Here is a 26,183-nt window from a genome sequence, read left to right on the forward strand (position 1 = left end):
ACATCTCTCTGACTCTGACTGTATATTAAGGGATATAGGCTAAAGGCAGATATATGGAATTAGGCCACAGATCAACCGTGAGATCATTGGTGGAACAGGTTTGAGGGGCTGAATGGCCTACTGTTGTTTCTGTCTTCCCGTGAATGGTTTGAGGGATGAGGAGCATCAGTTATGTACACAGTTATAAGTCCAGTGACCCATCAGTTCTGAAGGAGGGTTTTGAAACGTTAACTTTGCATTCTGTCTAAGGATAATAGGAGTGATGATCAAAAGTCTTGTCAAAACTTTGAGGAAAGTGAGCCTTTGATGACCTTATTTATTCCCGTCCATCCCCCAGAACCTTGTCAAATTGAGGTGCAGCTGCTGCTGGCCTACAGTTCGAGTAGAAGCAGAATGTGCAGTTTGGCTACAGGCTCCAGATCAGCCTGGAGTGACAGCACGGACGGTCTGCCACAGACGGACAATATCATCGAGGGCACCATTAATCTCAGCAAACACGTCAAGGTCTACCTGATGCCCAAACCAGCCAGGCGCTGAGGACCAGCAATGTCAGGGTACAAGAGAGAGAGAGGAATAAGACTCAGCCGAGCTGGAGAAGGAGGTTAAAAGACCAGCTGATGGGATCTGCTCAGGATTTATTGCCCAGCCATGAATTAAAACATCGGAGGGTGGCAGGGATTCAAACCTGGGAGAGCAGCTTCATGACTCATGCAGTCTAACTGCGAAATGAGAATGTCAGAACCAACTGGAATCAACAGACCCTGAGAGAATTCTCACGCTGCCTGTCAAATTTTTTTTTGGTTCTGTGCTATTTCAGGCATTGAACTGTTCAGGCAAAGATGGTAAATATGAATGGTACGTGACTCAGGAACTGTTACATTCTTATGGCTTGTCAGTCCATCCCATGAGGATTTGCTCAAGGTTCAATTCTGAACCTGCTGGCCCAGACGACCGTAGTAATGCCTCCATGACCCTGCTTCTGTGTTTCACAGATTAGCACAGCCCAGGATCAGAGCCCAGATCCTCCTGGAAGGTTGCATGTCAGTATTGAATAAGTTGGGCCTCGCAAGCTAGGGTACCACAGTGTCTCTGCAATGTGGGGTTGGGGGGGGAAAGGGAGGAACTCCAGCCAGGATTCCAGCATTTGATCGTCATCCAGTGACTGCCCACTGCTGCCAGTCCCTCCAGGTTTGTGGAGATGAGACTGAGTTTAGTCAACTTGGCTCCCATGTAGCGTAGTCTCCCAAATTGAGAGTTGACACTGAGATGGCATCTGGATGGGTAAATGCTTGTGAAATCACAGCCGTGTGTAAAACAGTTCCTTAATTTTAAACATAGTCCAGCGTTCAGGGGCAGGAACCCCTAATATCACTGCAGCTTCTACTTTGTTAACTCTCGGAGTGTAGCAGACCCACTGCCTCTCGCACCAGCTTAGAGTGCTGCTCCTGTGTATAATGCAGATTATCGGGACTAGGAGATATTTGTTGGATGTGGTATTGGAGCAACTGGGACTGGTAATCCTGTTTCAGTCCTTCGTAGGAACATGAGCTAGGCATAGGCAATTTGGGCCATCGAGTCTACTCCACCATTCAACAGGATTGTGCCTCACCTGATTGTGGCCTCAGTTAGACTTTCCTTCCTGCCTCCCAAAACCCTTGATGGTCAAAAATCTGTCAACTCAGCTTTGAATATATTCAGTGACGCAGACACTGCCAGGGAACAAAATTCCAAATGTGAAGAAAGAATACCCCCACCTTGAGTGGGAGAGCTTTTTAAGAGTGTTAGATCTCCCCCCAAGGGGAAATATCCTCTCAGCACCCACCTTGTAGATCTCCCTCGGAATCTTTATACATTTCATAATCTGCCGAATCCTTTACTGCGCAGTAACAGTCCATTTAGTGTTTTACCCCATGTACATATGTGGGCTTAAGCTTCACTTTTCAAAACATCAGGTTCAAGTGACTTGTGTTTTTTAAACTACTGGGTCATGGTGAGATCCCAAGTACGTATAAAAAGAGGCAGAGACATTGGCAGATCCAGAACACAGTGCGAAGTTGGCTTCAATGAACAAGTGTTTTATTTTTGTGGGTGCAGTTTGTACCAATTTTATTTTTTTTAAACAAATAAATTGCAAGTGGTTTTCACAGAAACGTTGTTCTCATTAACTTAATGAGCTGCAAATTCTTGGCGATGATAATAATGAACATGAGGAGAATACAAATGGGGCTAACGGAACTTAATTTGGGGAGTGGTGGGGTGTTCTGATGTCTTAATTAGGTCTAAATTCTCCCACAAGATGAAGCATCTGCACATCTCCTCTGTCAAGACCCCTCAGGATCTTTGTTCCAGTCTAGTCCCATTTTACTCCTCAACTCCAGTGAACTCTATTGGATACATTCTAACCTGTCCAATCTTTCCCCATAAGGCACATTCCCTCCTACGTTCCAGCTGTTAGTCTGACAAGCCATCTCCCAACTGCTTTCAATACGTTTACATTGTTCCTTAAATAAGATGACCAAGTCGGGAGTGTGATGGAATACTCCCCACTTGCCTGGATGGGTGCAGCTCCAACAACACTCAAGAAGCTCAACACCATCCAGCACAAAGCAGGCCTCTCGGTTCACACCACATCCACTAACATCCACTCCATCCTCCACCAATGCTCAGTAGCAGTCATATGTATTATTTAAAGATGCACTTCAGAAAGTCACCAAACATCCTTAGACAGCATCATCCAAGCCCATGATCACTTGTGTCTAGAAGGACAAGGACAGCAGATATATTGAAACACCACCTGCAAGCTCCCCTCCAGCCATTCGCCATCCTGACTTGGAAATATATGACCATACCTTCACTGTCACTGGGTTAAAATCCTGGAAATCCGCTCCCCCTCCCCAAACATTGTGAGCTAACCTATAGTTTGGGGACAGCAACAGTTCAAGAAGGCAGCTCATCACCGTCACCACCACCACCACCTTCTCAAGAGCAACTTGAGCTAACCACATACCATGAATGAATATTGTAAAACAAAACTGTGCACAGATGTGGTCTCACCAGTGCCTCTATAACTAAAGCATAACCTGCTCCTTTGTATTCAGTTCCCCTCAAGAAATGATAACACTCTATTAACTTTCCAATTTAGTTGCTGCATACTAACCTTTATGATTCATTTGCTGGGACTCCCAGACCCTTCAAACTCTGCAGTCTTTCACGATTTAGATAATCTCTTTTATTCTTCCAGCCAAAATGGATAATATACCTAATGACCCAGCCACGACAACCCTCTGGGGTAAAGTATTCCACAGATTCCCCACCCTCTGAGTGAAGAAATCCCTCCTCATCTCTAATAAAACAAAGAACTGTGGATGCTGGAAATCTGAATCAAAAATTAAAATTGTTGGAGAAAGCTCAGCAAGTCTGGTAGCATCTGTGGAGACAAAGCAGAGTTAATATTTTGGGTCCAGTGACCCTTCATCCGAACTGAAGTTAGGTGTTGCCAGACCTCCTGAGCTTCTCCAGCAGTTTCTGTTTTTGTTCCTCCTCATCTCTGTCTTAAATGGGTGACTGTTACTCTGAGATGATGCCCTGTCGTCCTAGACTCTCCCACCAGGGAAAACAACCTTTCTGCTCCCATCCTATTAAGTCCGAGACACGAAAAAACTGCAGATGCTGGAATCCAAGGTAGATAAGCAGGAGGCTGGAAGAACACAGCAAGTCAGGCAGCATCAGGAGGTACAGAAATGGATATCTTAGGTGTAACCCTTCTTCAGGACTGCAATCAAGTCCTCCAGAAATCTTGTAAGTTTCTACAAATATGCCAAGTCGGCTCAATTAGATCTGGATTTGGTTCTTTTGTTCCTGAGCATCATTTTGCTCTTCCTAATTGTCCTTGAGAGTTAACTGTACCAAGTACTCCAGCCCACAAATGTGGCCAGACCTGTTGAGTTTTGCTAGCACTTTCCATTTTAATCTCAGATTGACATCAGCCATAGATTTTCCTTTTTTAGTTTTGTATAAAGATTAGTCAAATATAATTGTGTTATTCAATGTATTTGAAAGGTTCAGGATATGAAGGCCTTGAATGGCTCTAAGATACGGTTATAAACCCCAAGTGCTGTTTTGAGGTAGCATCAAACTGTGCAACTGTGGGAGAATGGCAGGGTGGAACATGTTTTCACAAATGGGAAATGTAGTTTACTTGATCTATAAGATTTTTTTGGGGAAGCGGGCAGTCCTAATCAGGTTGGGTTTTAGAAGAACGCGAGGGAATCTGTTCTAAATGTATAAAACATTGATAAAGCTACACAGACTGGATATAGCAATAATGTTTCCCCCCTACCCAGGGTCCAGAACAAGGAGTCACAGTCTCCAGATACATGGTCAGCCACTTAGGGCTGAGCTGAGGAAACGTTTCTTCACTCAGAGTATGGTCAACCTGTGGGATTCTCTGTGGAATTGAGGCTGGGGAGGTTTATATTTAAGAAAGAAATCGATCTGTAGATATTGAAGGCATCAAGGGGTTTAGTAATTGAGTGGCATTGAGATATTTGATCAACCAATGAACACAGTGAATGGCACAGCAGGGTCAATGGGCCAAATGGCCTACTCTTGCACTAATTTTGCATGTGTCCTCGAAGACATTCCCAAAAGCCAGTCTCATTAACCAAGCATTTGGTCACTTCACCCTGTTGTTAAGAAATATAATCCATGGTTAATTTATCCTAGATTATCATATAGTTCAAAACAACTGTCCTGCACTGGCTAAAGAAGATGTGGAGATGCTGGTGTTGAACTCAGTTGGACAAGGTCCAAACTCACATGACACCAGGTTATAGTCCAACAGGTTCATTTGAAAACACAAGCTTTTGGAGCAATAAATCTATTGGACTATAACCTGTTGTCGTGTGATTTTTGACCTGGAACAAAAATTCGGGACTTGATCCTTTAGAAAGAAGACCATTATATGTAGGAATAGAAAGTGGCCATTCAGCCCATCTAGTCTGCTTTACTATTTAATGAGATCATGGCTGATTTGATCATTCTCAACATCACTGTCGTGCCATTTACCCATAACCCTTGATTCCCTTCCCGAATTAAAAATCTGTCCACCTCAGTCTTTATTAGACTAAATGACCCAGCCTCAAAAGTCCTTTGCAGTAAAACAAATTCCACTACCCTGCGAAGATGAAATTCCTCCTCATCTCTGTATTAAATGTATGACCCCCTTAAATTGAGATTATATTGTCTGGTTCTAGATGGTCCCACAAGAGGAAACTACCTTGCACATCTATCCTGTCAAGTCCCCTAAGAATCTCTCATGTTTCAATGAGGTTGCCTCTCATTCATCTAAACTTCATACAGTGTAGGCCCATTAACACAATGCCTTGATAGGAAGGTCCCTCCATACCCAGTATCAATCTAGTGACCCTTCCCTGGACTACCTTCAATGCCTGTATCTCTCCTTCGATGTGGGGCTCAGAACTATTCACAGTATTACTGCTGTAGCCTAGCTGGTACTTTTCAGTAAGAATTCCTCATTTTTATGCTCTATTTGCCTTCCAGGTTACTGGCTGAACTTGGATGCTAATGTTTTGTAATCCATTCACACGAAATCCCAAACACATCTGTAGTTTTCTACATTTGCTATTTAAATAATATTCAGTTCTTCTGTTCTTCCTGCCAAAGTGTGTAACCTCATATTATCCCACATTACATTCCCTCTGCCAAGTTTTCGTCCACTTGCTTAACCTGCCCCATCCCTCTGCTGCCTCACTGTGTCATTCCAACACTTTGCCTTTCCACCTGTTTTTGTGTCAGGTTCAAGCTTGGCAATTGTACATTTACTTCCCTCATCCAAGTTATTAATATCTATTGTAAGTAACTGTGGCCCCAGCACTGATCCTGGTGGCACAACACCAGTCACAGGTTACCATCCTGAAACCCACCCCCTTATCTCAACTCTCTATCTTCTATTGGTTAGCCAATTCTCTATCCATGCTCATATACTGCCCCAACACCATGGACTCATTAGGTTAATTAACCTAATGTGTGGTACCTTGTCAAACATCTTTTCGAAATCTAATTATCTTACATCTACTTACCTATACAAACCCATGGGAATATAAGTCCTGTCTATGCAACCTTTGCTTGTAATCTTTTTAGAACCAGGACCATTCTAGTGAATCTACAGGACATCCTCTCAAAAGCCAATATTGACGAAAACAGAGACAAGTTGCTGAGGCTTTTCCTTTTGCACACATTGGGTCAAATGAGAGATGTATTCTGTAACAGGTCATGTATAAAGCAAGGTTTGTAGGCCCTACATCCCCAGTGATCGAATCAAATAACATTCTTCCAGCTATTCACAACAGACACAATACAAACCACAATTAACCATCCCACCTCTACAAAACCCAAACCAATATGTCTATGGCTAGGCGTTATTGCACACTTGGGCAGCACTTCATGACAATCCTGAGTGCACAAATAATCTTAAATCAATCGTCATAATTATCTGTCAAGCTCATAACAATGTTCATTGATGCTTGATAGGAGTGACATTGGGAAGGAGCTGTTCTTTGCAACAAAGGGAATATGAAGCCTCAAGAGGGTTTTTTTGTGAATTACTAAGGAGCATGAGGTTCCCAACATTCCCTGTTGCTTTCTACAAAGCAATTCCTTGATCATTCAGAGTTGACTTGCCAATGAACCCATGGTCTTTTCTCCATTTGTATAAATTGTGATCATTTGAAATTTGGTATTCTTGCATTTATCCTGATGAGTGTAATGTGAAAAATTGCAGTACCATGTCTCTTTTCTTTCAGTAACGTACAAGTTCTCTATGACCAAAAAACTAATATATCCTTCCTGAGGTGTGGTGTCAAAAATGGAACACAGTATTACAGATAGGGTCTGACCATGAGAGTTTGATTGCAAGATAGAAACTGGAGTAAACCATTCAGCCCATCGAGCCTGCCCCACCATTCAATATGGTAATGGCTACTCAAACACTTTTTAAAGATGTTTTTATTCACTTCATGACCATAACCCTGTATCAATCTTGTAATTAGAAATCTCTCAATTTCTACCTTGAATAGATAAAAGACTGTTTTCATAACCCTCTGCAGTACACGATTTCAAAGGTTCACAATTCTGAGTATAACCTTGGCCTGGTTTGCTGGTCTTTTGCTGGTCCAGTGTGGCGTCCTGTCTGCCCTGTGTGGTGGTCTCTCAGCACTGCATGGCAAGCTCCCAGCCTGGTGTGGTGGTCTCCTGGCCTGGCATGGCAATCTCAGCCTGGCACAGAGGTCTCTCAGCATTACATGACAATCTCCCAGCCTGGTGTTGTGGTCTCTTGGCATGGCATGGCCAGGCAATCTCCCAGCCTGGCCCAGAGATCTCTCAGCACAGTGTGGTAATCTCTCCACCTGGTGCAGTGGTCTCTCAGCGGCCTGTGGCAGTCTCTCGGCCTGGTGTGGCCTCAGCCGGGACTTTCAGCCTCGAGGTGATTAGAGGCAAGATAAGAGTTTGGCCTGGGTTGGAAGGACTGTCATTCTGATCTGTATGTTTCTCTATTTTTCTAATTTATTCCTATGATATGTAATGCTGGATGTTTTACTTCTTTATTTTTCTAATTTTAGTTTCCTAAGAACTGAAGAATCTGTACCTCGATAGCTTGTAGCTTTCTAGATATCACCATTAGTGGTACCTTGTAAACCTTTCACTGCACTCATTTGCGTACATGACAATAATGCTAATTCAATTAAAAATCAAAATTCTCCTCATCTCCGAACTAAGGGGCATCCCCTTTAGTTTAGAGTTGTCCCTCTTGGTGTTAGACTCCCTAGCCAGGAGGATGTGGATGTGACTGGTTAGCCAGCATTTATTGTGTGAATTGGAGTTGTAATTGTGGTCCCTGGAAAAAGTGAGCAACATTACCACTCCCCTGATTCAGGTGGAGCTAATTTAATAAAAGTAAACAGCTTCACTTTTGTGGCCAGTTATCAGCTTTAGATTGTTTAAACAGAGATTGCACTGGCAATAAAACAGTATTATGAGTCTGGGTCAGCAATGATTAATCAGTGCCTTTCACCCGTGTTTGCACACAACATTTTGCTATTATCAGACGTTATGGACTGCTGGAAAACAACTCTCCTCTTAAACCACTGCTGTGTAATGCCCTGTAGTCAGGTAGGTACAAGGAATACCCTCCTGTGTTTCTAAGTCAAAACAAGACAATGCAGAATTTATTTAATTTTCGAGGGAGTTGGTGGGTGGGGGGTGATGACAGTAAATTGATTCTTAGGAGGGGCTAGCAAGGAAGCAACGAGCCAAATGACCACCTCCAGTGCTGTGGTGCTTCTATGTTTCAATAAAGTCGCCATAATCTTACCAAAGAGCTGCTCTCTCATGCCAGAGACAGACAAATGGCAGTGGATTAATTTGAGGATCATCTTGCCTCAGGTGAGGTGAGGGGAGGGGAGAAGTTGAACCTGTGCTCCTAGCATCACCCCACATCACAAACCAGCCGTTGTGGCTGGGATAGATCAACAGTTGACAAGATGGAACTCGAGCGTGGCTTTAAGGATGACGCATTTTGTTGAAGGTTTTTGTCCTATAGTCATCAGGACAATTTATAAGGAGTACCAATATAATGGGAACAGCATATTTCACTGAATGAAAAGAGTGTGAATAAACCACGGAAATCCTGGAGGTGTCAGGTACAAAAGCCAGAATGTCATACGTGAGTCCTCAATAGGATAGAAACCCTCGCAGACATTAAAACTAAACTGCACTGTGCCAGGTGGAACCTACTCCCTTGTCGAGACCTTTCACTTGAGATTAATTTGAACTGGTCAGTTTAAAACGTTCATTCAAGGTGGGAGGGACGGGTGGCTTGCTAGGTTGCCAGGGTGGGGAGGGTCTGTATTCTATGCACAGATTTTTTTTTATATAATTGGACTGTCTTAAATGGATTTGTTTCTGTTTTGTGATGATGGAAAGTGGGATTTGAGGTTTGTTCTCATTTCCTGAAAACTGGTTGAACAGTAGGGTTTGGGGTCTGGCTTTGCCATTCCACTCCCTTGTTGCTGTTAATTTGAATACAGCTGTTAATATTAACTATGTTGTAAATTGTGTATTGTTTAATAAAAGTTTTAAAATGTATTCATGGTATGTGAGTGTCACTGGCTGGGCCTAGCATTTACTGCCCCTCCTTAACTGCCCTTGAGAAGGTGGGGGTGAGCTGCCTTCTTGAACCGCTGCAGTCCATGTGCTGTAGGTAGATCCCCAATGCCCTTAGGAAGAGAATTCCAGGATGTTAATCTAGTGACAATGAAGGAATGGCGATATATTTTCAAGTCAGGATGTTGGTGTTTCAAAAAACAATGAAACTGGACAGATCACATGGTATTGACTAAGGCACTGGAGATGACAATGTCAACCCTGCAAAGTGCTTCTTCCTAATATCGGGGGACTATTGCCAAAATTGGGAGAGATGCTGCATACCTAGTGAAACAACAACCTGGCACTGTCAGTCATGAGATCATGTCCCAGACATCATCATCCTCATCCCTTCGTAAGTCACAGAATCACTACAGTACAGAAAGAGGTCATTTGGCCCCATTACGTCTCACCGAGACTCATGCCCCCACTTTAACCCCACATTTCCCATGGTCAATACACCTAGCCTGTATATCCCTGGACATGACGGGCAATTTAGCATGGCCTGCCCATCTGACTATACATCTTTGGACTGTGGGAGCAAACTGCAGCACCCAGAGAAACCCATGCAGACATGGGGAAAATGTGCAGACTCCACATAGGCAGTCACCCAAGGCCAAAATCAAACCCAGACCTCTGTGCCCTTGTTCTGTCACCAGCAAGACAGACCCAGCAGAGGTGCCAGCACAGTGTTATAAAGTCAGGAAGGAGTTGCCCTGAGAGCCCTCAACATTGGCTGTTGACCTCAAAGTCTCACATGGACAAGAATATCTCCTGCTGCTGACAAGGTACTGCACTCCCCAGGCTGATAAATCAATGCTGTTCCATGTTCAGGCTTCAGAGCATGACACTTAAACAAGCATCTTACAATGACACCAACTTCCTCCCATCAGCAAAAGTGAGAGTTTGGAACAGGATTCTAGATCCATCTTTGCGCTTCCATCTTTGCGCTTCCATTTGTGTACAGTCACAATTCCGCAAACATCTGGCTAAATCATGCCCAACTCTTGATTTTATTAAAACTCTCTCAGTCTCTTAAATCCAATTCTCAAAATAACCCCATAGCAGAAATGTGACGGTTTTGTTTGCTTCTGCATCCATTTTCCAAATGGAGGTCAAATTTGGGACTGAAGCTCACAAGGAATCGTGCCTTTACAAATTGCCCCTGTGCTTACTAACCTACACTGGCTCCCAGACAAGAAACATCTGAACTGCAAAATTCTCATCCTCATTTTCAGATCCCTCCTCAGCCTGCTCCCCCACCCTTTCATATCTCAGTGATCTCCTCCAACCCTACAACTGTCCAAAACATCTTCACTCCTCTAATTCTGAACTCTTGTACACTCCCAATCAATCGTTCCATCATGTGTGGCTGTGTCTTACTTTGCATGAGCCTCTAACTCTGGAAATCCCTCTCTAAACCACTCTGCCTCACCGTTCTCCTTTAAAATAGTCAGGAGAAAGCTATCTCTGTCCAAGCTTTGGATCATGTGTCCCCCATACCTTCTGAATGACTTGGTGTCACATTTGCATAGAATCTTACAGTAATGAATAAGCCCTTTGGCTCATCAAATCTTTTCCATTAAATTTGTCCCACCTTGCAGCACTATGAAATTTTAAGCGAGTACTTTTAAAAAGTTGAGGTTTCCCAATTTTACTGCCCTCCCAGGCAGCACAATCCAGATTCCCTCTTGATGGAACAAAAAGTTTTTCCTCAAATTCTCTCTCAATCTCCTGCCTTTTACCTTCGAATTATACCTCCTTTTCATTCACCCTCCAACTGACAGATGTCATAATTCCCCAACGAAGCAACTTGGGATATATCAAGAACTTAAAGGTTCTACGTAAGACCTAAACCAGCCAATCACATTCCACAGAAGACGTACAAAAAACAGATAGAGAAGGCTGGGCTAGGAGTTCATGGTCACAAGTCAACTCGGACTGGCCTACCTGACACAGTAACTCACTGAAGAATTTCCTGCAATAAAAATCCCATCTACTCTCTGGAACAAAACCAAAAAAATCAATCAATTTGCCAAAAAAAGCAGACGAGGTGGACAATGTGGTTTCCACCCAGATTTTGGAAGATAATGGGTTATTCATGAACCAACTTCCATGCCACATTGTGTGTGTGACCTCATCCCTCAGTAAATTATGATATAGGTATAGAATACAAATATAGAATCCCTACAGTGTGGGAACAGGCCCTTCAGCCCTACAAGTCCACACCAACTCTCTGAAGAGTAACCCACCCAGACTCATTCCCTTACTGCTCTCCAATTACCCCTGACTAATGCACCTAACCTACACATCGCTGAACCTATGTGCAATTTTAGCATGGTCAATTCACCTAACCTGCACATCTTTGGACTGTGGAAGGAAACCAGAGCAAACTCCACACAGACAATCACCCAAGGCAAGAATCAAATCCAGGTCCCTGATGCTGTGAGACAGCAGTGCTAACTACTGCACCACCGTGCCATCCCTAGTGAGCAACCCAATACTTATTTAAGACTTCAGAATCATACAGGACAGAAGAGGCCCCTCACCCCATCAAGTCTGTACCACCAAAGTCTACATTAGTCCCACCTTCTAACATTAGGCTCATAGCCTTGAATATTATGACATTTCAAGTGCGCAGACAAGTACTTTAAAGTTGGAAGTCACATGACATCAAGTTGTAGTCCAACAGGTTTATTTAAAATCTCAAGCTTTCAGAGTGCTGACAAAGGAGCAGCACTGCAAATGCCTGAGATTTTAAATAAACCTATTAGCCTATAACGTGTGTCATGTGACTTCCAACTTTGCTGGAATAGGCTGGGGCTGTTTTCTGTGGAGCACTGGAGGCTGAGGAGTGACCTTATAGAGGGGCCTGGATAGGGTAAATAGACAAGGTCTTTTCCCTGGGATACGGGAGTTCAGAACTAGACAGCATAGGTTTAGGGTGAGAGGGGGAAAAGTTTTAAAAGGGACCTAAAGAGTAACTTTTTCATGCAGAGGGTGGTGTGTGTGTGGAATGAGCTGCCAGAGGAAGTGGTGGAGGCTGGTACAATTGCAACATTTAAAAGGCATCCAGATGGGTTTATGAATAGGAAAGGTTTAGAGGGATATGGGCCAAATGCTGGCAAATGGGACTAGATTCGGTAAAATATCTGATTGGCATGTAAGAGTTGGACCGAAGGGTCTGTTTCTGTGCTGTACCTCTCTATGACTCTGGGTGAAAAAATGTTTCCTCCAATCCCCTCTAAATCTCCTGCCTTTTGCCTTAAAATTATGCCCCCTTTTTACATACAGTACATCATAAAGAAAATGGCGGTAGAGTCACTATGAGGCTATTTCATTTCCTCTTATTATCAGGTTGACAGAGATGTTCACAATGATGCATGTAGGCCTCCTGTTCTGCAGCAAATCATGGATTCACAACACCACTCGTATTCCCATCACCAGCTCCCAACCACACCGTCCCTCAGTCGGGAAGATGGCACCAGCTCAGGGATGAGAGTTTCCAACATGGGTCTTCATGTGATTGAGCAGGCCTGAGGAACGTCAGTCACTAGAGGCAGGATGTCCTACCAGGTAGTGGGTCCCTGAATGCACAAATCCCTCCTTTTACCCTTCCTTCCAGCCACTGCTTAAAACACAGAGACTCAAAATGGGACGCAGTCAATCGATGAGTTACTCTCATTCTGAATGATGGGTAGCAAGTTCCTCCCAGTCATTAAAGTCAACGTTGCCTGCTTCATGGGAGAGTTTCATTGTGTCTTTGAGGCATTTTCTTCATCGTCTCCCGGAGTAAGGGCTATTTAAGAGAACAGGATCAGGCATAGGACACCGTTTCCATCCATCGGGACACAATGTGCAGTCCATTGAAGTTGCTATTGCAGGATCTTTGCCAGAATGTTCATGGAGCACAGATGATGGCAGAAAGACAGCAATCGAATTTTATGCATTAGGTGGGTATTGCCAGCTGATTGGAGGCCAAGATTTGTAATCTCTAGACGCCCAACACATCTTTCCACCAAATTCCAGCCAGATGGCATTGCTGTTCCCCTTTTCTTAGTTTCTTTTCCTTCTCTTTTGTTATGTTGTTTGTCATCTCACTGCAAGCTTTTCTTTTCTCCACAGCTTCATCCCTGTGACCTCCGGGTAAACCGAACCTGTATTGCCGGAACAAACTCCAGCAGGGTGTCACTCAGTCTAGTTTCAGTGACGGTTGCCGCAGAAGCTTGGGGAGATGCTGGGTCACCAGGGATATGGCATAGGACAGAAGAATGATCAGCTTGCCGTGTATCAGCAGCAGCGCTGTTTGGTGCAGAGATGCCCACATCCGGTAGTAGGGTCCATGGAATGGGTCTGAAACAGCCGGGCACAGCATGCAATTCAAATTCACTTGGGTGACCTGTAGCAATGATATGGAAAAATAAGGTGCCTGATTAGTGCGGTGACACACCACTGTGAGGGAAGAGCTTGGAGATTCAGTAGAGAGGAGAAGCAGGAATGCAGAAATCAGAGTTGTACGCACAGTTTTGAATTGGGACAGGGGAGGTCAAAAGCTTTATTTTTTAAAAAAACGCACAAGGGATGATGTAAAAGTAGAGGCCTCAAGGAGAAAAAGCAAGGACATGAGGCTAAACCTTTACAAATCACTTATTAAGTAGGCTTCAGTTGGAGGATCAAGTCCAATCCTGGGCTTTAGAGAGGAGATCAAGGACTTGGAGAGGATGCGATGGAGATTTACTACAATTGTCTCAGGAATCAGGGATTGGAAAAGTTGGAATTGCTCTTCTTAGAGCACAGAAGATTAAGAGGAGATTTAATAAAAGTCTTCAAAATGATGAATGGGTTTGATGGAGTAAACAAGGAGAGGCCACTCATACTTGGACAGTTGGTAACCAGAGGACACAGTATGGTGAAAGTCCATACAAATATATTACTACTGTTTGAGAATTTGGGTTTTGAAGTGGAGGAATGATGTATAATATTAAGTTTGATTTGCATTTCTATATTACATGTCCTCAGAGGTGGGGGGGAAGGTCACAGCTTTTAACTTCATTTTAGATGTGCTCTATGAGTTTTGTGGGTGGGTGTCCTGGGATTTGTTTTGTTTACCTACATGTAAATGAGGACTTTCAAACTCAAGGTGAATAATTCAGTGCATTAGGAAAAAATGGTGGAAGGGAGAGAAAACAAAATGTACACTGCCTGCGACAGGAGGCCAGCAACATAGGAAGTTAGAATCATCCAGAAGATGGTCAGGCAGTGTGTAGTTTCACTCAGACCGAAGAGTTCCATTACAGCAGATACTGCTAATTTAGCAATCTCCAAGCAGTCTGGGCAATGAAGAAGGTCTGAGCAGCTTCGAAAATCAATAAGAGAGAAGCTCCAGAATCAGACGTCTGTTGAGGTGTTATAGAAGAATACACTCGCCAAGGCTGTTGAAGACATGAATTTTAGCAACACGTGCTAAAGATCAAGTGAGCAGAGTTAGCAGCTTGCTGAAGAGTCACAGGAAGAAATAGTGTCAAGTGAATGCAGAATTTGCCAGAACGGAACTCATTGGAGGCATGTAGCTGCACAATGAGCCTCAAAAGTGGAGATAGGGATGAACCTTCACTGAGGTTTGTGTATCTGTAAAGCTGTTGTGGACATAAATCAGTTGAATCTTTCTTTCTGATATTCTTAAAAAGACTGTTTCAAATTTTTAAAAGTATAACATGGTTGGTGTTTTTCTCTTATGTAATAAAATAGGACAGCTATTTCAAATTGCTTAATCACCCTTAACCAGCTCGTTCTGTCGTGAACAATTGTACTTGCAATCTTCCAGGCACATTATACTGCGTGTTGTTGTGGTTATATGAAGACTCAGGAAGAGGTCATTTCACCCAGCCCCTTCCCTCTGGAACCCATCCACCAACTCTGGAGGGGCAGTGAGTAATGTAGTGATTGTAAAGAGGGCAGCCAGGTGGATCGTGGAATCTGTAAATCCTTGCTTACTATGATCTGCCTGTACTGCTGGTAACCAAAGTTTTCACTGTGCTTTGGTACACGTGACAATAAACAAATCAAATCAAATCAAATCAATAGGAGTTCCCTGACTGGGGCTGTTAACCTGGTCCAATTAGGGAGCCCTGGCTGACAGATATAAACAGGCGTGTCAGAGGTTCTGTTCGTTCAGAGCTCTGGATCAGTGTCAAGGACGTGTGAATAAAGGTGAGGGGATAACAGCCTCTGTGGAGTTATTCCAGGTAGCGTATCCACGGAATGGTAACCAAAAAGTATTTGGTTACCAACCCGTTAATTCTTCCTACTGGCGCGCAGCAAGTGTGGGAGAGATTCCCAATCAGCCACGCTTTAGAAAGAATGAAAGAGCACGTTGCCACAGCAACTAGGTCTCCCTGTGTGAGTTGTGACACAAACACCACCTACTCATTCAATTCTCTCTCTTCAGAAACAAACCGAACTGTTTAACACATTTGAACTGGCTCAGTGATCACCCTCCTGAAAGATTACTCTGCAACTCCTCATCTCTTTGGTTGAAATCATAGGATTATTAGAATACAGACGGAGGCCATTTGGTCCCTCATACCAGCATCAGCTCAATTACCAAATGATAATCTCCTGCCTTTTCCCCAGTTCCATGCAGATAATTTCATCTGACGCGATCAATACTCTGAATGCTCAGTTTGAGCAGAATGCCAAAGGAGCATGTGACCCCTGTCCCAGATACACCCACTCCCTCGGTCACCGCTGCAGACGTCAGGTCAGTCTTCCTGGAGTCAACTCAAGGACAGTGATGGGCCAGACCGTCTCCCCAGCCAAATACTCGGATCCTATGTGGACCCAACTGGTGGAGGTATTCACCGACATCTTCAACCTCTCCCTCCTACAAGCCAAAGTTGGCATCTGCTTCAAGAAGCTGAAAATGTGTTGCTGGAAAAGCGCAGCAGGTCAGGCAGCATCCAAGGAGCAGGAGAATCGACGTTTCGGGCATCAGCCCTTCTGATTCTCTTGTCGATTCTCCTGCTCCTTGGATGCTGCCTGACCTGCTGCGCTTTTCCAGCAACACATTTTCAGCTCTGATCTCCAGCATCTGCAGTCCTCACTTTCTCCTCGAAGATCTGCTTCAAGAAGGCCACCATCATTCTGATACCAACAAAAGCACATGCGATGTACCTTAATGACTACCACCCAGTGGTCTGACCTCAATAATCAGGAAGTGCTTAGAGAGGTTGGTCATGGCCCACATCAAATCCATTCTCCCAGCATGCCTGAATCCCCTACAACTTGCCGACTGTCATAACAGGTCCACAGCGGATACCATTTCCCTAGCCCTACACTTATCCCTGGAATATCTGGACAACAAGGACACCTACATCAGACCCCTGCTCATCGACTACAGCTTCATCTTCAACACCATTATCCCCTCCAGAGTGATCTCAAAACTCTTGCTCTCAGCTCCACCCTCTGCAACTGAATCCTCAGCTTCCTGACCCACAGTCTGCGATCAGCAAGGGTAGACAGCAGCACCTCCTCCACAATAACACTCAACACTGGAGGCCCCCAAGGATGCGTCCTCAGCCCCCTACCGTACTCCCTATACACCCATGACTGTGTGTCCAAAATCCAAACAGATATCATCTACAAGTTCATTGCCGACACCATCACAGTAGGACAGATATCTAACAATGACAAGTCAAAATACAGGAAGGAGATAGAGGGCTTAGTGACATGGTGCAATGAGAACAACCTCTCTCTCAAATGTCAGCAAAACAAAAGAACAGCTCATTGACTTCAGATAGAAAGGAGGAGTACACACCCCCATCTACATCACAGAGTGGAGGTTGACAGGGTGGAGACAGTCATGTTCCTCGGAGGGACAATAACTGACAACCTATCCTGGAGTTCCCACATACATGTGACGGTCAAGGTGGCACAACAACACCTCTTCTTCCTCAGGCAGCTCAGGAAATTCAGCATGTCCATGAGGACCCTTGCCAACTTCAACACTGAGAGCATACTGTCCGGGTGCACAACGGCCTGGTACGGCAACTGCTTTGCCCAGGACTGTAAAAAACTAGAGAAGGTGGTGTGCACAGCCCAGACGATCATGGGAGCCAACCTCCCATCCATGGTCTCCATTTACACGGCTCGCTGTCGCGGAAAGGCTGCCAACATCATTAAAGACCTCCCCCCACCCCCGGGTAATGACCTCCTACAATCTCGTCTGTCAGGTAGAATCCTGACAGACGTACCGACAGGTTCAGGAACAGCTTCTTACCTGTTGTCATTAGACTGACGATTGGACTTCTCTAACTTCAAATAATGCTGATCTTTTTAATGTTGATCTTGCCTAGCGCACATCCTACATCTGTATGCCTCTGTCCATCTTTTTTTGTCCAATGATCTGTATGTCCTTGCTTACTATTATCTGACTATACTGCTCACAAACAAAGCTTTTCACTGTACTGAGGTACGCATGACAATAAATCAAATCAATGCCCCCCCCCCTTGAATATCTCCATTGAACCTGCCCCCAATACATTTCCAGGCAGTGTATTCCAGATCCTAACTGCTCACTGGGTGGAATTTCTTTTCTCACATCACTCTTGCTTTGTTTGCAAGTCACTTTAAATCGATGACCTCCTGTTCTTGTTCCTTTTAGGAGCAGGACCAGCTCTACCTTATTTTCTCTGTCCAACCTGCTCGCAGTTTTGAAACTTCCTTCAGATCTCTGAGCATCCTTCTCTGCAGGGAGAACTCCTTCAATCTCTCCTCATTCCGTGCAACATCCTTCTTAGTCACCCACCACAATGAGTGGGACAAAGTCGTTAGCCGTGCCTCACCGGAGAGAGCTCTTGCCTCTTGGTCAGAGTTTGAGAGTTTCAATCCCACTCCCGAAGACATGAACACAGGAATCCTGGTTTACTACCCACTGCAAGGCAGTAGGGGGTTGCTGCTTTGTTAGAGGAGCTGTCTGTCAGTTAAACTGAGACACCGTTTGCCCTTTCCACGGGGCACAAAATATTCCACGGTGCTATTTCAAAGTAGTGCAGGAGCATTCTCCCTGCAGGCTCTGATCAAAATTTCTCTCTCAACCAGCATTATTAAACAGCCAAGGAAAATGAGTTATAATGAGGTTGCACAGATAGAACAGCAATCTGTAAACCCTTTGAATAATCCTGTGGTGGATAAGTATTTATTTATTTAGAGAGTGCATTATCACTGAGCCAAGCAGTGGCTTTGTTAGTGGCTGGATGGAAATTTTTAAGCCCTCCTCCTGCAGACACCCCTCCACAGTGTCAGACATTATGAGACATTTGATTTATTGTTATCACGTTTACCCGAGCACAGTGAAAAGTTGTGTTTTGCGAGCAATACAGGCAGATTATAACACAGAAAGACAAACAGATCATGGAGGGTTTAGGCACAGTGAGGTATGCAAGGTTGCGACTGGACAGAAGGTACACAAAACAAGATCATTGGAACATAGCAGTCAGGACCTTTTCCCCAGCTGTACAGGGCCATGGTGAGACCCCATCTGGAATCCAGGAATGGTAGGGCTGTTTTGTGATGAGAGGTTGGTTCATGTAGACCGGTAATAACTAGAATTTCGAAGGATGAGAGGGGGATATGATTGAAATGTATAAAATTCTAACAGGGCTGGACAGACTAAGTGCAAGGAGGAGGCATCACTGAACATATTCAAGAAAGAGGTCAATAATGTTTTAGATTATAAACGTTTCAAGGATATGAGGAGAAAGGAGGAATCGAGATAGAAGATCACCATGGTCTTACTGAATGGCAGAGCAGGCTTGAAGGGCTGAATGGCCTGCTGCTGCTTCTAGTTCCCATGTTTTCTGCATTTGGACTGCACCCAGGTCTGCAGCCTGGATGGTCCTTGCACAAAGATCTGGGCCTCTCCACGGACAGTTTAGACCTGGGCCCACGGTCACTGTGAGAGGTCAGAGCCAGGTGGGCAAACAGAGGGAGTGGGCTTCTTTGGCTGGCGGTGTGGAGAATCAGGAGTCAGCCAGAGATTCTTCTAATCGATTGTAATCAATGCCAAGTGGCATTCCTCAAGGCATCACCTCTAGACAGAGCCTGGCAGGCTGCTGCAGGGAATACCGGGCCAAGGAAACGGCCATAGATACAGGCATGGGCTTCCAATATCACTGAACATGGGAAAACCTGCAAGTCTCAAGGTCTGGCTTCCCTCCAACTGCACCAGTGGAGACAGTTTCTCTCCAGTAAACCTTTAATTATCTTAAGCACGTTCCTGTGAACAGCCCTTCAGCCTTTAAGCTCAAGGGAACATTGGCAACACTGTGCAACCTGTCCTAAATCAAACCCTTTGTGATTGCAGAAGCATTCGACTGAATCTGCACTGCATTCCCTCTGAGGTCAATCGATCATTCCCAAGGTGTATTGGAGTTTAAAATTCCCGGCTGGAATCTGGGATTGGGTGCCCGGTGGATTTGGAACATGGTGAGATGGTTATGGAGTGGGTGAACTCTCCATCTCTGCAGGATAAAACCTGACCCATTAACCCATTCTCCGTTGCATGCTGATTGATGCTCCGTAGATTTCTAGAACATTCTATTTCTGATCCTGCCACCCGGTGATCGCTACTGGAATCTAATCCTGCTGGTACCGGAGGGGGCTGTTTCAGAGTTTCTCCCTGTCATTAAATCTTCTATTTTAAGAAACTTGTACTGAATTATATTCTGGTGAACACAAGAGCGATATTTTTAAACCTGACAATTAACAAATCTCCACCGTTGAGGCAGAGACTAATTAGTAATCTTCTCAGAAGAGAGGCACGTTCACTTTTACCTTTCATTTCCTCCCATACTTCCTCTAAGCTGCACTGAAATCTTTGTCCCAGAAAGAAGTAAATCTTCACTGTCTGGAACCCCCAGCTATCCGCCCCGATCACTAACAATGTGAACCAACATACTGTGGTCTAGGAATGCTACAGCACTGTGCTCCAGCAGAATTCATGCAACAGCTGCCTAAGTGTCGAACTACAGTCAGAATCACTGCAGCAATCATTGCTGGCTCTGTGTAGCCTAATCCAGTCAGTCCCATTCCCCCCTGCTTTATCCCCGTCATTTCTCTCAAGGGCCCACTCAGTTTCCTTTTAAAGTCACAGATTGCCTCCAGTTTCATTACCTGATTTAACACTGTTTGATACATAAAAGAATTCTGCCTCACATCTCTCCTGTCAGCATCTCTTATCTCCAAGTGTTTAACTCATGCCCCCCACCGAGCCCCTGCCTATAGTATCTAAACCTGCCATCATCCTGTAGAAACCTCCAAGATAGTAGCAGGAGTAGGCCATTCAGCCCTACAAGCCTGCTCCACCATTCAAGATGATCATGGCTGATCGTGGAGTTCAAGTCTCAAGTTCTGGCTTCCCTCCAACTGCACCAGTGGAGACAGTTTCTCTCTGGTAAACCTTTAATTAACTTAAGCACGTTCCTGTGAACTGCCCATCAACCTTTAGGCTCAAGGGAACATTGCCAAGACTGTGCAACCTGTCCTCAATCCTCAACTCACCCCCACCCCCATATCTCTTGATCCCTTTAGCTATACCCACCTCCCTCTTAAAAACACAATGTTTTGGTCTCAACCATTTTCTCTGGAGGTCTCCTTATCTCAGTCTTAAGAGGCTTCCCTCTTATCCTTAAACTGTGATGCCTGGTCTCGATTCCTCACCATCAGAAACATCCTCCCTACATATGGCCAGTCTAATCCTGTTAAGGTTTTGTAGGTTTCTAAGTTAGTAAATCGTTCCCAATAAGAACCATCCCAGATACTCACCAATCCCAGGGCCTGCAGAACTGTGTAGTGATAAAGAAATAGAATACCCGTGGCCAGCAGTGGCCACCAGAAATCTCCCAGTGGCTCTGGTCTGTATTTATCTGCAAAATGGAGAACATGTGATTAACCTCAATCTTGTGTTCAATATACTCAGTGCCCAGTCCACTCCTCCTCTCTATAAATGTCTCCAATTATCAGGGGACTCTATGCTGCTCTGACCTTGGGCTAGACCTGCTTTAACTTGCTTCACTATGTTTGTGCTGAAAAGTGCTGTGCTGGAAAAGCACAGCAGGAATTCCTGATGAAGGGCTTATGCCCGAAACGTCGATTCTCCTGCTCCTCGGATGCTGCCTCACCTGCTGCGCTTTTCCGGCACCACACTTTTCAACTCTGGTCTCCAGCATCTGCAGTCCTCACTTTCTCCTCACTATGTTTGTGCTCTTCCCTCAGCCTCCTACATCCTTAACCTCCTGAATTTTCTGCTGGAACTAATCCACCTCACTCTCCTTCTTTGAAAATCTTAATAATTCCTACTTCTTTGATCAATCATTTTGGCCATGTGTTAATGTTGTTCCTCTACAGACAAAGAGTGGTAGAGGTTTGCAACTCTCTTCTGCTTGTACAGGTCATTGGTTAGGCCATTTTTGGAATACTGTGTGCAATTCTGATCTCCCTCCTATAGAAAGAATGTTGTGAAAGTTGAAAGGGTTCTCAAAAAGATTTACAGGCACATTGCCAGGGTTGGAGGATTTGAACTGTAGGGAGAAGCTGAACAGGCTGGGGCTGTTTTCCCTGGAGCGTTGGAGGCTGAGGGGTGACCTTATAGAGGTTTATAAAATCATGGGGGGCATGGATAGAGTAAATAGACAAGGCCTTTTCCCTGGGGTAGGGGAGTCCAGAACTAGAGGGTGTAGGTTAAGGGTGAGGGGGGAAAAGATATAAAAAGGAACTAAGGGGAAACTTGTTCACACAAAGTGGGGTGTGTGTGGAATGAGCTGCCAGAGGAAGAGGTGGAGTCTGATACAATTACAGCATTTAAAAGGCATCTGGATGGGTACATGAATAGGAGGGTTTAGAGGGATTTGGGCCAAGTGAGGCTAGATTAATTTAGGATATCTGGTCGGTATAGGCATGATGGACTGAAGGGTCTGTTTCTGTACTGTACATCTCTATGACTCTAAATGACAGTGGATTCTGGATCAGTTGGTAATTTTAACTATGAAATTTTCATTAAGCAAAGATATTAAGGGATATGGGCCAAAGGTAGGTATGTGGAGTTAAGCCACAGATCAGTCCTATTGAACGGCAGAACAGTCTTGACGGGCTGAATGGCCTACTCCTGTTCCTGATTGGCAATAGCCTCGGTGAAACAGCTTGGAACATTTTCCTGGGTAGCAGGCATAATGTTATTGTTTGATTTTTTTAAAACAAGTTGTTGTCAGAATCACAGAATTGATACAGCACCAAAGGCCATGTGGCATTACTACTACAACAGAATTCAGTACATTCTGGGCACATCGTGAGGTGGTGAAAGATGGTGCATAGAACATGCTTTTCAGTCTTTCTTCAGCAGGTTATATGAGATAGCCAGTCTGCTGTACTCACCACCTTTGCTCAGCAAGTAGAGGGGGACAGCGTACATGAGAATGTGCTGAATATAATACACCTCTGTCTCAAATGGGAGCTGCAAGCAAGAACATACACAATTTAGGGAAACATCACACAACGCAAATTTCTTTAAAGATAGTGCAGAGGAAATTTATTTGAGTTGTCAGAAACAAGAGACGTCTGTTATTCTGAGAGACTCAGGCAGCTGTGACTACTCTCCCTAGACCACAGAAGCTTTGATAAAGGTGTTCAAAACGATGAATGGTTTTGACCGAGCGAATAAAGAGACACCATTTCCAGCACCAGGTGCACTGACCACAAAAGGTGCATTTAAAAGAGGAACCACAGGAGAGATAAAAATAAATTAATTTTCCACAGGGAGATGTTATGATCTGGAATGTGCTGCCTGAAAGAACTGTAGAAGGAAATTCAATAATAGCCTTCACAAGGAAAATGGAATAAATACTTTAAGGGCAACAAAATTACAGGCTACAATGGCTAACAATAGGGAGAATAATTAGATAGCTTTTATTAAAAGAGCTAGCATAGGTACAGGAGTTAAATGACCTTCTTCTGCACTGCATCACCTGATGATTCTGTATTTTTTCAATTTTAAACATTGAAAGTATGTTAACAAGTGAAGCGACCTTGCTTCTTCAGTTTATGCAAAACACCCAGGCACAAAACATAATCTTATAAACTACATATTTGTAACACCACATTCACCCTAATCTCCCCCTTCACTGATTCCACATTACGACCAATTGACCCCACCTCACACTCCACAATCCTCCTGATTAGATGTTAATGTCCCCTCCCCCACCATCATTCTTTCCCATCATTCACTCTCCCCTATGCCTCCCTTCCCCCACCAAATCTCCCACACACCCTGTGAATAAATGTGACGTTGATCCACCTAGGTAGCAAAAACAGGCAGGCAGATTGTTATCTGAATGGCAATAGATCGGGAAACAGGGAGGTGCAACGTGACCTGGGTGTGTCCTTGCACACCAGTCCCTGTGAGTGAACATTGCAAGTGCAGCAGGAGGAGAAAGGGCTAATGTTGACCTTCGTAGCAAGCTGATCTCCCTGCCTCAATCCAACCATATTTCTCTGACCAGAAACCTTAGCCAGGTCCTTTCTCTCTAGGTCCAGCTGGGGGGGTGGCGGGGGTGGGAGTTGCCGAGAATACGGAGACACGAGGGTGGGGAGATTGCCTTCCAAGTGTAACTCAGCCATCACATGCAAGGACCAATAAGAGTGGTTGCAGGAACTTTCTGACCTGGGTCTTTCTCTAGCCCTCATCCAGTACACACCATTCTGGACCTTATGAGTTGGGTGGTGACTAATCTCTGACCAGTCAAACCCAAGAGGAGCAAGTTGAGAGCTGCAAACACACAACCAAACACTCACCAGTCTCGTGTTGACGACAGGGAAAAGCAATGCCAGCAAAGGTCCATTCAGCATGTGCACATGTAACCTGAGGGTGTAAACACAACATGGAGTTTAATAAATCCTAAGCATAACCAATCGACCGTGATACAGCAATAACAATAGATCTGCTGAAACTATTTCAGCTCAGGATGGCTGTCTCCCTCCATTGGTAGTAAACAGCTCCTGTTACCCTTTGATCATGTGATAACCAGTTGCTATCACCAACACTGTCAACATCCTGGGAGTCATGATTTGGAGATGCCAGTGTTGGACTGGGGTGTAAAAAGTTAAAAATCACACAACACCAGGTTATAGTCCAACAGGTTTAATTGGAAGCACACTAGCTTTCGGAGCGTCGCTCCTTCATCAGGTGGTTATCACCTGATGAAGGAGCGTCGCTCCGAAAGCTAGTGGGCTTCCAATTAAACCTGTTGGACTATAACCTGGTGTTGTGTGATTTTTAACTTTGAACATCCTGGGAGTTAGCACTGAACAGAAACTGAACAGGTCTCACCTTATAAACACTGGCAACGAGAGTAGGCCAGAATCCTGCAATGAACAACGCACCTCCTGATTCCTCGGTGGAAGTGGGTATCGCAGATGCTTGAGATTAAAGTCAAGATTAGCGTGGTGCTGGAAAAGCGCAGCAGGTCAGGCAGCATCCGAGGAATCCTGATGAAGAGCTTTTGCCTGAAATGTCGATTTTCCTGCTCCTTGGATGCCGCCTGACCTGCTGCCCTTTTCCAGCACCACTCTAATCTCACCTCCTGACTCCCCAAAGCCTGATCACCATCTACAAGGCACAAGTCAGGAGTATGATGGAGTACTCCCCACTTGCCTGGATGAAGCAGCGCACTCGACAGACACCAAATTTACAAAAATCCACTCCCTTCATCACTGATACTCAGTAGCAGCAGTGTGTACCATCCACAAGATGCACTGCAGGAATTCATCAAAGCTCCTGAGATGGCACCTTCCAAACCCACACAGGGATTGGAGCATAGCCAGATGCTTTAAGTTGGTGATGGAAACCTATAACTGATGTGCCACCCACACTAACAGTATTCTAATTTCTAGCTGCCCATTAGTACCAGTGGTTGACGTGCGGAGGCTGTTATGTTAGTCTCAATGCTCAGTGTCATTGAGAACGGTGGTGTGAAGCCAGCCAATCATATTCACTAAGTGGGATGCTCAGTGCAGATTTGATGGGCTAAATAGCCTCTAGCTGCACTGTAGCGATTCTCTGTTTTTATGCCCTGGCATTTCAAGTGCTCATCCAGATGCTTCTTGAAAGTTGCGACAGTTCTGTGTGGGTTTCCTCCAGGTGCTCCAGTTTCTTCCCACAGTCCAAAGATGCGCAGGTTAGGGTGGATTGGCCATGGGAAATTGCCCATAGTGCCCAGGGATGTGCAGGCTAGGTAGAACATGAGAAATGCAGGGTGACAGGGATAGGGCATCGGGTGGGCTTGGGTGGGATGTCCTTTGGAGAGTTGGTGCAGACTCGATGGGCCAAATAGTCTGCTTCCACACTGTAGGGATTCTATGATTCTAACTATCTCCACCATCCTCTCAGACAGCATGTTCCATATACCTACCACCCTCTGGGTGAAAAATCTTTTCCTCAGATCTCCACCACAGCACTTACTCTTCACCTTGAACTTATAGCCTCTGGTCTTAGACACACCAAACAGTTGTACAGAAATGTATGTTTGCACAGTTGCTCTCTACAGAGAAAGATTCTTTCAGTCAAAGAAAAATTAAAGTATGTTAAACATCTCCCTGGAGAGAGCGCAAAGGAGGTTTACTAGAATCATACCAGAAATGAGATTATAGATTTGATGGAAGATTAGAAAGATTGTGTTTATTTTTCTTGGAGCAGAAGATGACTTTGTTGTGGCTGTCAAAATTAAGAACAATTTTGACAGGGTAATGAAGGACAGGGTAATGAAGGACATTCTGTTTACACTAATTCCTATGTCAGTAACTAAGGGTCACAATTTCAGGATTTTCAATAAGAGAGCCAGGAGTATGACAAAGAGAAACTTCTTCACTCAGTTGTTCAGATTTGGAATGCACTGCCTGGGATAGTGGTAGAG

At 44.5% G+C, this 26,183-nt stretch overlaps 2 protein-coding genes across 4 annotated transcripts in view; one reads left to right on the forward strand and one right to left on the reverse strand.

Annotated features, from left to right (window-relative positions):
• Nucleotides 1-9,165, forward strand: part of ints4 (integrator complex subunit 4) — a 64,077-nt gene extending 54,912 nt beyond the window's left edge. Inside the window, exon 23 of the mRNA XM_072576788.1 lies at nt 338-9,165. Within this exon, the coding sequence (XP_072432889.1) occupies nt 338-537 (200 nt within the window). The 3' untranslated portion in view covers nt 538-9,165. The remainder of the gene's footprint in view (nt 1-337) is intronic.
• Nucleotides 1-26,183, reverse strand: part of LOC140481110 (transmembrane protein 164-like) — a 496,588-nt gene that overhangs the window by 834 nt on the left and 469,571 nt on the right. For 2 of the 3 annotated variants that reach the window (XM_072576792.1, XM_072576789.1), the window contains exons 3-6: nt 24,067-24,133; nt 22,651-22,729; nt 21,046-21,146; nt 2,060-13,621 (exon numbers count right to left, since the gene is read on the reverse strand). In XM_072576792.1, the coding sequence (XP_072432893.1) occupies nt 13,415-13,621; nt 21,046-21,146; nt 22,651-22,729; nt 24,067-24,133 (454 nt within the window). In that variant the 3' untranslated portion in view covers nt 2,060-13,414. Of the gene's footprint in view, nt 1-2,059; nt 13,622-21,045; nt 21,147-22,650; nt 22,730-24,066; nt 24,134-26,183 lie in introns of those variants that run through there. The other variant, XM_072576790.1, reaches the window with a different exon arrangement.

This window comes from Chiloscyllium punctatum, chromosome 9 (genome assembly GCF_047496795.1).
Source record: "Chiloscyllium punctatum isolate Juve2018m chromosome 9, sChiPun1.3, whole genome shotgun sequence".
Lineage (NCBI taxonomy): Eukaryota > Metazoa > Chordata > Chondrichthyes > Orectolobiformes > Hemiscylliidae > Chiloscyllium > Chiloscyllium punctatum.